This window comes from Polypterus senegalus, chromosome 12 (genome assembly GCF_016835505.1).
Source record: "Polypterus senegalus isolate Bchr_013 chromosome 12, ASM1683550v1, whole genome shotgun sequence".
Classification (NCBI taxonomy): domain Eukaryota; kingdom Metazoa; phylum Chordata; class Cladistia; order Polypteriformes; family Polypteridae; genus Polypterus; species Polypterus senegalus.
Genome location: NC_053165.1, coordinates 163,780,248 through 163,793,000, shown reverse-complemented (window position 1 = coordinate 163,793,000; position 12,753 = coordinate 163,780,248). Strand labels below are relative to the sequence as shown.

Genomic DNA, 12,753 nt, shown 5'->3' with positions numbered 1-12,753 from the left:
ATCACTTCAATAGGAGCTGCCTGACACAGAGAAGTAGACCAAAAGCACCTCAAAAGCTAGACATCATGCCAAGATCCAAAGAAATTCAGGAAGAGAAGTAATTGAGATCTATCAGTCTGGTAAAGGTTATAAAGCCATTTCTAAAGCTTTGGGACTCCAGTGAACCACAGTGAGAGCCATTATCCACAAATGGGAAAAACATGGAACAGTGGTGAACCTTCCCAGGAGTGGCCGGCCGACCAAAATTACCCCAAGAGCGCAGAGCGACTCATCTGAGAGGTCACAAAGACCCCAGGACAACATCTAAAGAACTGCAGGCCTCACTTGCCTCAATTAAGGTCAGTGTTCACGACTCCACCATAAGAAAGAGACTGGGCAAAAACGACCTGCATGGCAGATTTCCAAGACGCAAACCACTGTTAAGCAAAAAGAACTCGTCTCAATTTTGCTAAGAAACATCTCAATGATTGCGAAGACTTTTGGGAAAATATCTTGTGGACTGATGAGACAAAAGTTGAAGTTTTTGGAAGGCAAATGTCCCGTTACATCTGGCGTAAAAGGAACACAGCATTTGAGAAAAAGAACATCATACCAACAGTAAAATATGGTGGTGGTAGTGTGATGGTCTGGGCTTGTTTTGCTGCTTCAGGACCTGGAAGGCTTGCTGTGATAGATGGAACCATGAATTCTACTGTCTACCAAAAAATCCTGAAGGAGAATGTCCGCCATCTGTTCGTCAACTCAAGCTGAAGCCATCTTGGGTGCTGCAACAGGACAATGACCCAAAACACAGCAGCAAATCCACCTCTGAATGGCTGAAGAAAAACAAAATGAAGACTTTGGAGTGGCCTAGTCAAAGTCCTGACCTGAATCCAATTGAGATGCTATGGCATGACCTTAAAAAGGCGCTTCATGCTAGAAAACCCTCAAATAAAGCTGAATTACAACAATTCTGCAAAGATGAGTGGGCCAAAATTCCTCCAGAGCGCCGTAAAAGACTCATTGCTAAGTTATCGCAACAGCTTGATTGCAGTTATTGCTGCTAAGGGTGGCCCAACCAGTTATTAGGTTCAGGGGGCATTTACTTTTTCACACAGAGCCATGTAGGTTTGGATTTTTTCTCCCTAAATAATAAATACCATCATTTAAAACTGCATTTTGTGTTTACTTGTGTTTTATTTGACTAATGGTTAAATGTGTTTGATGATCAGAAACATTTTGTGTGACAAACATGCAAAAGAATAAGAAATCAGGAAGGGGGCAAATAGTTTTTCACACCACTGTATATATATATATATATATATATATATATATATATATATATATAGAGAGAGAGAGAGAGAGAGAGAGTAACCAGTACGGGGGTGCCATTGATCCCTGAACCCCAGACCCAAAAATGCCCAACGCAGTCACAGGTTCAAATAGTGGATTTTTAACACTCCAAGCACTTTTTAGAGCCGAGAGACTAAGTGAGGAGTCTGAGTGTCTGGGCTTGTGAGGGTCCTGATAAAAACCAAAGAGACCGGCCTTTAATGACCTCTTGGGCACGGCCATCAGCAGTGTGTCTGTCTGCACAGAGAGTGTCGACCTTGTCGTTGAGAGGTTTATTTACCTTAGCAGTGACATTCATGTCTCTGACGACTCTTCCTATGAAGTCAGTAGACGGATTGGGAGAGCATGGGCGGGGGTCATGAGCTCGCTGGAAAGGGGTGTGTGGCGCTGCTGATATCTTAGCAAAAGGACGAAGGTCCAAATCTTCCTGTCTTGCTATATGGTTGTGAGACGTGGACACTATCCAGTGATCTGACAAGAAGACTGGACTGCTTCATGTGTCTCTTTGGAGAATCCTTGGGTCTTGCTGGTTTGACTTTGTGCTGAGTCCCAAATGAGGCACATTACCTGCATTGTGAGGGAGCCTAAGCACTATGCCATGTGGCACGATACCCTGAGGGTGATCCAGCTCATTATTTTGGACCTGAGCGGCAGGACCAGGCCAATGGTGATGCCCACGTAACACCTGGATGCGACAAATAGAGGGTCAATTCCGGAGGGTGAGACTGGACTGTGTGTCTGCCTTGGGGGTTGCCAACCAGGATCCCGAGCTGTCTCGTTGTGTGGTGGGTGCAGCAACATGCTCTACCAGTGGCTTCTCCCCAACCTGACTTGACCTGAAGCACTTTTTACAGTATGCCACCACCAATAATCCCACAGAACAATGACTCTTTCCTTTCCTTCCACATCCAGTTGAGTGCTGCCTGCTACATCCCTACTCTGACTCGTCAAGCTTTTATACTGGACCCAGACCAGCATGACTTGTTGGTAGCACTTCTGGGTAATCTGGTGACCAGGGCAGTCCAACAGCACCTACTTGAGGAATCCCAAAAGTGTTGCACTTCCGGACTCCACTTCCCATGAACCCCTGTGGGTCTCCAAGCTGGGACACCTCCAGTAGACCACTACCATCTAATGTTTGGGGGATGGAACTTCTCATGGCCTCCAGCTTCTGTTTGTCCATCCTCTGGCACCTTCCAACTTGGCAAGAGGTGCCATTTTCCAGCTGGGGTGCCCGTCTGACCTCCATGGCACTCACAATATATATATATATATATATAGAGAGAGAGAGACAAAAAATGAAATAAATGAAAACTACTGGCTACTTATGAGACCCCAAATTGTTGTTTTATTTCTGTTAGCTTATCTAACACACACACACACACACACACACACACACACACACACACACACAGACTCAGATGTCTTTGTACTGTAGGAAGAAAACTGGAGAAACAGACCTGGGAGAGGAAATGGAAATGTGGAGAAGTGAGACACACTGTGACCCTGACATTCTGGAGCTGGTGGTCAGCAGCACTGAGCACTTTGTGATTTTGTAAATTGTATCAGCCATCCATCCATTTTCAGATTTCAGCTCAGGGTCTCTGACAGCAACTGCCTATCCTGGCAGTAAAACCCCCAGTGGTGTTCCAGTCCCTCCCAGAGCAGACTCCACCACACACCCAGTGTCATTTTAGAGACCAAACACTTGTGTCTGTATGAGGTGGGAGCGATAATGAAGTAAGTCTAGAAACATCTGATCTGAGTTAAGAAGATAGGACGTGATATTAGTACACACTGCCTGGATCTCAGTTTACGCCTGGTTCAGATGACTTCTAGGTGGAGTTTCAATGTTTTACTAACATTTGCTAAATGCCCCTTTCTGTCCTCGTGCCTTAAAAGTCAAGACTTCAAGTTGATGGGTGACTCTTCAGTGGTCTACTTGACTTTGTGTGTGTCCCGTGTTTGAATGTCGTCCCATCCAGGATCAGGTCCTGCCTTGTGCTTCTGGCCTCTGAGAGAGATTCTGTCTCCTGTGGTAGAAAAGACAGTCATGAAAAATGGACGTCTGTGTCTCTACAGGACCTAATCTATTAAAACATGAATTATTGTCAGAATATGTACTGAGTGAACACTCATTTAAGCCAATTCTATGGGAGATGTTTTGACAAGCTGTCTCCATATAGCGTGAAAACATCGTGCAGGCAGATAATATGTCGTTACAATTTGTGTGGAAATCATTTGAAATATTAATTATGAAGGACGTAGCAAACAGAATCTGAGTGCCACAATCAGATGTCGTTTTGTTTCTCATTTTGTTTTCTAGTGAATAAGAACATCAATGTTGTCTTGTATTCCGTACTGGGCATCATCACTCTATCAGGATTAGCTGTGGGAATTCTCCTATTTCAAAGGTAAGGTCTGAATTTCATTCAAATTCAATGATAATAAAGAATCCACCCATCTATCCCTCCATTAATCCATCCATCCATTCCTCCATGTTCTAAAAGTCACTTCTTCCATCAGCCACAGCATCTCCTGTACATTAGACAGGGTGAGATGCCAGTCTGCTACAGGGCACACACAAAACTCAAGTGGACATGGAAACTGCACACAGACTGGGCTGTGATCCTGGGATGATAAACATGCCAAGCAGCCCCATAGGAATATTTCACTGCTAAAAGGTTGGTCTTTGATGACTCGTGAGACTTAAAAGAGATTCTCATTTATGTTTCACCTAAAACTCCTTTGGAGAAATAGTCTTAGATAAAATGGAGACATGAGACACAACTGAGGTAAAAGGAGTCTGTTTTGAAAAGCATGGCATATTGTGTGAGGCCTCTTTACTAGTCTTGATTTAATCTTTTTCAAACCTTATTTATTATTGGACTGATGTCTTTATCCAAGGTGACTTAAAACATTTAAAGCACAATTGGCTTCATTTCTTTCTCCAGTCGAAGGACAGGCAGATGAAGTGACTTTCTTGTGGTCACGCAGGTGTCAGCAGTGGGATTTGAACTTAAGATCTAAGGGCCCAAAGTTTTAACCACGGCTCCACACTGCCTGCCTTTCCTACCAGAATAAGTCTAATAATAACTAATAATAAGTATAATAATATATAATAATATACTGTACATGTATATAACAATAAGTGAGCACACAATGCAAAACCTTTCAAATTGCCAAAAAAAAAAAGTCAATTGACTACTTGGAAGATGTGAGCCCCTTGTTTGACTTCACTGACGTCTCTGCTGAAACTCAACAGGAGACCCTTGTGAGACCACCAGGATATTTTGAATTAGAAGAAAAATCTGAGAAGCACGAGACAAAATAGCACGTCTCCCTTTTATTTCTTTCTGGCCTCTGCCATTATATATAAAAACACTCGGTGATGGGTTAGAGAATTAGTGTGACACTTAAGTCTTGCAGCGCCCCATTTGTTTGGTCAGAGAGTTTTAAATCATGAATGTCTAAATTCACCCGAGGGCAGCAGCGACCAAAGCCGCTAACATCATCTCCAGAGGGATACAGAGACTTCACTCATTGTCTCCATGACTCTCCAAATTTTATTTCGGACAATTTTAATCACTGAACCAAAGACTGTATTATTTACGCAGTGTGTCACTTGCCCAACTCGTCACGACAGAGTGCTTGATCAGTGCTATGGGGACATTAAGTTTGCTTGTGAATTGAGATCCAGACCACCACTGGGTTCATCTGACCATAATTGTGTCCAACTTTTTCCAATCTATAAACTTTAAATGAGAAAAGCTGGAAATGAAACAAATAAAAATCTGGAATGAAGATTCTTTGGAGCGCCAGAGTGGCTGTTTGTTATGTACTAACTGGTCCGTGTTTAAAAAATCCTGCACTGACATTGATAGACTGACAGACAATGTAAGCAATTCTGTAAAATTCTGTGAGGATGCCATAGTCCCCATAAATTCAGTCCAATTTTATCCCAACAACAAGCCATGGATTACCAAATGTTTAAAAGATCCAAAAGGACAATGGGGCATTTCATTATGGAATATGAACAGAAGAGAAAGAGCGACAGAAGGAGGTGAAACATCAACTAAAGTGGGCAAAGATGAAGACTAAGGACAGAGCTGAGAATCGACTGCAGACCCACGATAGCATCGGCTCATTATGGAGTGGCGTGAAGAAGATGGCTGGCAATCACAGCAAATGCAATAAATCTGTGGAGTTAGCAGGAGTTACAACTGACTATAAGATGGCTCAAATAGTCCATCAATTGTGTTCCTGTTTGAGATTTCTCTTCGGAAATTAGGCAGGAAAAGAGCAGATGCAGGACTGGGGCAGGAGTCAGCCGTTCTTTAACTAGGATGATTTCAGAAAGGTGTTTAAACCAAACAAAATCAAAAAGAGCTCAGGTGAAGAATAAGTGGCGTCCTGCTTCACTCCTGTCCAGAGCAGCTCTCTTCTGTATCCTGCTCCATATCTGAGATGTCTCTGGAATTACGGCAGGTGCCCAGCCTATGGAAACAGGCAAACCTCATTCTGTTAGCAAAAACGACAATCCCTAAAGTATTAAGTGGCTTCACATCAGTGGCCTTAACTCCTCATTTCATGACAGCCTTTGAGTAATTAATTAAGAGACGACTACTTACCAAGACTGACGCCCGTATGGACCCACACTGGTGAACCGTCAGAGCAGTGAGGCGTGCGGAAGACACCACAGTGACACTTCTGAATTTACTGTATGAGATCTTGGAAGGATCAAACATACCATGTAAGACTGCTGCTTATGGATTTATCACCGGCTTTTCATAATACAATCCAACCCCACATTGTAGTCAACAAACCGATAGTCCAATTCTCTTTGGTGGGGTGGATTCTGGACTTTTTAATAACAGAATGCAAAAGAGGAGGAGGAGGAGGAGGTTGGGAGCATACACTGATACAGAGCGTAGTCACACCAACCACATGATGAACCCCCACAGGATCCCAATTTATGACCCGAGGTCAGCCGTGCAACAAAGAGGGGGTGTTAATGGCCATTACTCTGATAGTCTTAACTGACACACTGGACCACCTCTTGTCTGATCATGTCTGTCTCGTCTTCTGTTTGACTGGTGGAGCTCACACAACTTACATATCTGGAAATCAGCAGATGACTTGATCATCGTGAGTCCTTCACAAGACAAGGAGTTCAGCCATGGACCTGTTGTGGACGAGTTTGTTCAATGGCCTGACCGTTCCTTTTTACAGCTAAATATTTCTAAGACAAAAGTTATGACTGTACATCTTAACTGCTCTCCTCCTTCTTAATTAAAGGTTGGACAGTGAAGATGGTGGAGCACTACAAATATCAGGGGACAATCATTAATACTGGAGTAAGAGGGGACAAAATAAAGATAAAGATGTAGGGCGACACTGTGACCCCGTATATCGCAAAGGCAAAAGAAATTCAGCTTTTCAACAAAAAAGAATGTCACTAAGGATGCAAGTCTCCGATCAGACTATCCAAGATGGTGACACTTCGTGTAAAATGCCGGCCAGGCAGGAAGTGGCGGGTCCAGGTCGACGGACACTGGAAATGACATCAGAGGTGGTTAGTTGTCAGAGGAGAAAGAGAAGAGGCAGTACAATACAGAGCCACCCTGTGGACTAGTGAGGAATTACCACCACCGGAGCCTTTAAGATGTCCCCAAGGCACATGTGTGTGACACAGGCTAAACTTTGATCTTAACACTGAAGACCATTGTAAGAAGAAGCAGAGATGGCTTTTCTTTCTTAGGAAACTGTTGTTTTAAAGTGAACCAAACGACATTGGCACTTTTACATAAACCTTTTTCTGAATCCGTTGTTAAATTGCCTTTTATGTGCTTTAAAAATATAAACCACCTTAACAATATTATGAAATCAGCAGTAAAATGATTGGATTGCAGCCGCCCTCTGACACGGCGCCTTACCACAAACAGGTTAGCATGAAGGCCGACTTGATTCTGTCAGACAGACGCCATCTTCTCCTGCCTCCTCAATTCCAGCAGATGTCATCAAGCTGCAGGTTTGGGTTCCTGAGGGTGTTGAGCCGCAGATGTCAGAACTCTTCTATTCTCAGAGTTTTACACATTTTGAATTCTGTTACCTGTCGAGTGCTGCAGCATTTTGAATGATTACTGTTACTGCGTACTGTTAAAGCTATTTATTTATCTTCATGCTAATCCTGAGTGTGTGTACTTGTGATAACTGTGGTGGTCAGTTGTTGTGTCTTTGCTTATTTTAATGTTTTATGATTTTGTACTTTCCAGCTGTAAGCAAATTTCCCTCCAGAATAGCAAAGTCTAACGAACGTAACCTAACTGATGAGACAGTCGATAATGAACACAAGTTACATTTCAGGTTGCATTTCCCCTTGGGGTTAATAAAGTATCTATCTATCTATCTATCTATCTATCTATCTATCTATCTATCTATCTATCTATTATATAGTGCCTTTCAATCTATCTATCTATCTATCTATCTATCTATCTATCTATCTATCTATCTATCTATCTATCTATCTATCTATTATATAGTGCCTTTCACTCTATCTATCTATCTATCTATCTATCTATCTATCTATCTATCTATCTATCTATCTATCTATCTATCATATAGTGCCTTTGAATCTATCTATCTATCTATCTATCTATCTATCTATCTATCTATCTATCTATCTATCTATCTATCCATCTATCTATCTATCTGTTATACAGCCTGTACTATGGCGTTAGCCGATGACAATTCACTGTGTGACTGGTGGCCAGGCTGTTCATGACAGATCTGTGGGTTGATAAAACTTGACATGGACACAGTGGAGCTGCTCAGCGTTTTATTGAATTGTAAAAGTGAACTCAAGAGCAGAGTTTGACTCTAAATAAACAAAAGACAATGACCATTGTGGTCACTTGTGATGCTTCCTGCACTCAAATCCAGGACTTCAGTCCACCACATTAAGTCCATAGCCTGTGTCATTGCTCTTATACTTTTTCTTGACCATCTGCAGTTGGCCACCTCAGGATGTCACCTGTCCGTTCTGCCATTGCTCACCTTGTGGCATTTCACTCTCTTTACATGAGGCTAAAAATGGCAGCTCAATGGCAAGCTGTTTGGTATTTTCAGGACTGGCACACTAAAGATGAAGTGAAGAACAGACTTTGAATCTGAATAAAGAAAAGTCACTAACCGGTGCGAGAGTGATGGCCGTTGTGGTCATTTGTGACACTTCTTGGACACAAAGCCAGGTCTTCAGTCCACCACATCAAGTTCACACCACGTGTCATGGCTCTCGTGCTTTGTCTTGACCTCTGCAGTTGGCCGCCACACTTGAGGATCCTCTCCATTTCTTTGTCCTTCCACAGCTCACCATCACATCTCACTAACAGTAGACAAGCCGTCAGCAAAGTCATTTTTAAATAGAAATGATTGAATCTCACGTCAGGTTTGAAATGCAGGATCTTCATTAATTTTGAAGCACACAGCTTATTTCATTTTTAAATGCCCAGCCTACTAAAAGTGACCAGCATGAGGCCTAAAAATCTTCCTTCTGTTTTTTTCCTAATCATATTTTGTGCAAATAGCCAACTTTGTTTAATATAACGACTTGTACTGCAATAAGCGCCATGTCAAGGTGTGTGACGTGTACTGTTCTTTTAAAATTCCAGTATTTTTATTATAAGAGAATGGACTGGTGACCTTAGTGGCTGAAGGTAACTGAGTCTCTCTCTGGCCAGCATTGAATTGGTATCACTGCGGTGGGCAGAGTAATGCCCGTGCCACCCAGGCCACACTCATTGTAACATGGCAGAGCTCTCATGAGGTCTAATGGGATTTACAAAACTTCCATTATATTTTTTGACAGAAAACGGCCCAAGAAGACAAATCGGAAAGACGAACCAAACAAAAAGGTATGTTTTACATGATTTACCTCTGACGTTTATGAAACGAGACGGCGAGAACAAGAGCACTGCACACGTGGCATGAAGCCTATGGCATCTGACAATCCCGTAGCTTAAAACATGGGTTTTGTGCCCTGTGATGGACTGGCACCCCTCTTGTGTCCCATTTCCGTCAGTAGGTCTGAGCGGGAGCTCCATTCTGTCAGAGGTTCAGGTCACAAGTGAAACGCCTCCTTCTGGGGTCAACTGTTATGTGCTTCAGAATAGAAGGGGTGGGACTTTAGGGAGGGATGTGGGCGTGGTCAGTCAGTCTTACAGCACCCCCTCTCGCCTCGTGGTGGCACTGCATACCTGTTTAGAGTCAGCAAGGTGGTCCGCATGTGTGACAATGGCAAACGATGATTGCGTAAGTTTGGCTCTGATTTCTGCTTTTCTCATTACAGATTAGAGGTGTGGAAGACTCTGAAGATCGCACTTACATGTCTTTGGATCGCTCAGCAGTGTCATCAGAGTACGACACAATTATGCAAAAAAAATGAGCAAAAAGTGGATTATGATAAGTTTAGTGTGGAGAAAATAGAAATTAATTTTAATAAATGAAAAGTGCAGGAGAACAGAATGTCAAGATGTCTGGGGTTTTACAATAAATAAATGTAATAATATTTAATTAATAAAGCCATCCATTACAAATTAAGAATTCCTTCTTTCCTTCCTTCTTTTACTTATATTATTTTTACTGTCATTATGAACTTATTCTGCACTTATACAATGGCAAAGAAACAACAACATTTAATTCCCACAAGACATTGGTGCGAGATTCAAAATATGGTAAAATACGGCGGGAACAGACAAGGGATAGTTTTGGTACAACTTTCTAAACTTTCCTTACCTGGATTATTGAGCATGCGTCAACAGCAACAACATTTATTTCTATAGCACATTTTCATACAAAAAGTAGCTCAAAGTGCTTTACATAATGAAGAAAAGATAAATCAAAGACAAAAAAAAACTACAGATGGCTGGAGAAAAAAATTAAATCTGCAGGGGTACCGAGGGCACGAGACCACCCAGTCCCTTCTGGGCATTCTACCTCACATAAATGAAACAGTCCTCTTTGTACTTAGGGTTCTCATGGAGTCACTTGATGTTGATGGTCATACAGACTTCTGGCTTTTAATCCATCCATCATTGTTGGAACATCACGGTGCTTTAAGTAGATGGACACCGGAAAAGGAAACAGAAGAGAGAGTAGGGGTTAGTACAGATGTTAGAGCCACCATGAGTAGTTATTATGATGAGTTCTATATACAGAGTATCAGGATTTTAATTACAGTGAAGTTATGAGAAGGCCATGTTACAGTAATGTGTTTTCAGCCGTGTTTTAAAGTGCTCTACTGTATCAGCCTGGTGAATTCCTATTGGCAGGCTATTCCAGATTTTAGGTGCATAGCAGCAGAAGGCCGCCTGTCCGCCTCACCACTTCTTTTAAGTTTAGCTTTTGGAATTCTAACGAGACACTCATTTGAGGATCTGAGGTTATGATTTGGAATATAAGGTGTCAGACATTCCGATATACAAGATGGAGCAGATTATTTAAGGCTTTATAAACCATAAGCAGAATTTTAAAGTCAATTCTGAATGACACAGGCAACCAGTGTAGTGACATCAAAACTGGAGAGATGTGTTCGGATTTTCTTTTCCTAGTTAGGATTCTAGCAGCTGCATTCTGCACTCGTTGCAAGTGACTTATGTCTTTTTTTGGGTGGTCCTGAGAGGAGTGCGTTACAGTAATCTAGTCGACTGAAAACAAACGCGTGAACTAATTTCTCAGCATCTTTCAGTGATATAAGAGGTCTAACTTTACTTATATTTCTTAAGTGAAAAAATGCTGTCCTAGTGATCTGATTAATATGTGATTTAAAATTCAGATTACAGTCAACAATCACCCCTAAGCTTTTTACCTCCGTCTTGACTTTTAGTCCTAATGTATCCAGTTTATTTCTAATAGCCTCATTGTATCCATTATCGCCAATCACTAAGATTTCAGTTTTCTCTTTATTTAACTTGAGAATGTTACTATTTATCCATTCTGAGATACAAGTCAGACATTTTGTTAGTGAATCGAGAAAGTCGGGGTCATCAGGTGCTATTGATAAGTACAGCTGCGTGTCATCACATAGCTGTGGTAGCTCACGTTGTGCCCTGAGATAATCTGACCTAACAGAAGCATGTAGATTGAAAAGAGCAGCGGACCCAAGATAGAGCTTTGTGGAACACCATATCGGATATCATGTGTCTTTGAGATGTGATTACCACAACTAACAAAGAATTGAGACATTCGAGACATAAGGCAAAGTGGTGAAGGTGCTAACCAATCCAAGATCAAAAGTGTGACTTTGATAATCGTTTGTCAAACCCTAAGTGACAACATCCCTTTATCTATTTCGTAAATATTCTGTACAGCTGTGTGCCACTGATATGCTGTGCCATCTTCACTTCTCTTGTTAGGGCCCTTTGACCCTGGGCTGAGCAGGTGCCAGAGGAAGGATGTACTGCAGCCATTGTGCATCTGTTGAAACTGGAGAGCAGGTGGAGACATTCAGGTCTTCTGCAGACATTTATGGTGATCCTTCTTAGGGACAGCAGAGACGAGCTGTGACAACTGGTATATGGTGAGGTGACTTGGAAGTGACTGACGTCATTCAGAAATAAGTGAATAGCACCTGACAATTGTCCTGTCCTCTTTATGATGTCATCTTTAAGCAGGATTATTTCTCTTTCTTCTAACATGGGTTCTGAACCTCAGTGTAATCCATGTTATTTTATATAGCTCCATTAACCAGATATGCTCCTATAATTTAATGTCCTTTCTTTACAAATACATTTTTGGTATCTCTAATTGTTAAATATTAATAATCTCTCCATTATAAAAAAAAATCTTGGAACGAGATGACTTTTTTTTCTGCTGTGGAATGGAATTTAAAATCTATTGCTAGCTTCTGTATGAAAATCTGCATGTTCTCTGTGTGGCTAGGTATTATTATTATTAACAGAAGTGTGCTTCCAGCTGTGGACTGCAGCTCTCAGCCACTCCCCGGCTTGTCTCAAGCAGTGTCTGGTTATGTCCAAGTAAGATGCCAAACATATGACAAGTTTTCTAATAAGCTTCATTCCAAATATAAGACTAGAATTTATGCTTGCCGTTGTAATCAACACATTTTGTAAAGAATGTTCTGTGGCCTTTTCTAACCATTCTCTTTGAAGATTTTGTTATAAATGCAGCTGAACCCCTCTTGTCGGGGGCCTTCCTTGCATTTTCTCTCTGTAAGGAAGAGCCGCTCTGCTCACCAAGAAGTCAGAAATAAAAGATTCTGCTTATTAGAATTGGTGTCTGCCTGCTATTTGTTTGAACCTTCGTCCACAGTTTTCTGGCGCCCGAACGTGGGGCGGAGACGGACAGGTGACTCCTCGAGCGGGATCGTCCAGAGGACCAGTAAAAGGGCCGACTCCGGCCGGG

General features: G+C 41.9%; 1 protein-coding gene across 1 annotated transcript in view; it reads left to right on the top strand.

Moving 5' to 3' along the window:
- LOC120540123 (B-cell receptor CD22-like) overlaps positions 1–9,903 on the top strand; it is a 51,633-nt gene extending 41,730 nt beyond the window's left edge. The window contains exons 6-8 of the mRNA XM_039770617.1: positions 3,659–3,746; positions 9,200–9,245; positions 9,680–9,903. Of these exons, the coding sequence (XP_039626551.1) occupies positions 3,659–3,746; positions 9,200–9,245; positions 9,680–9,775 (230 nt within the window). The 3' untranslated portion in view covers positions 9,776–9,903. The remainder of the gene's footprint in view (positions 1–3,658; positions 3,747–9,199; positions 9,246–9,679) is intronic.
- The last annotated feature ends 2,850 nt before the right edge of the window (positions 9,904–12,753 follow it).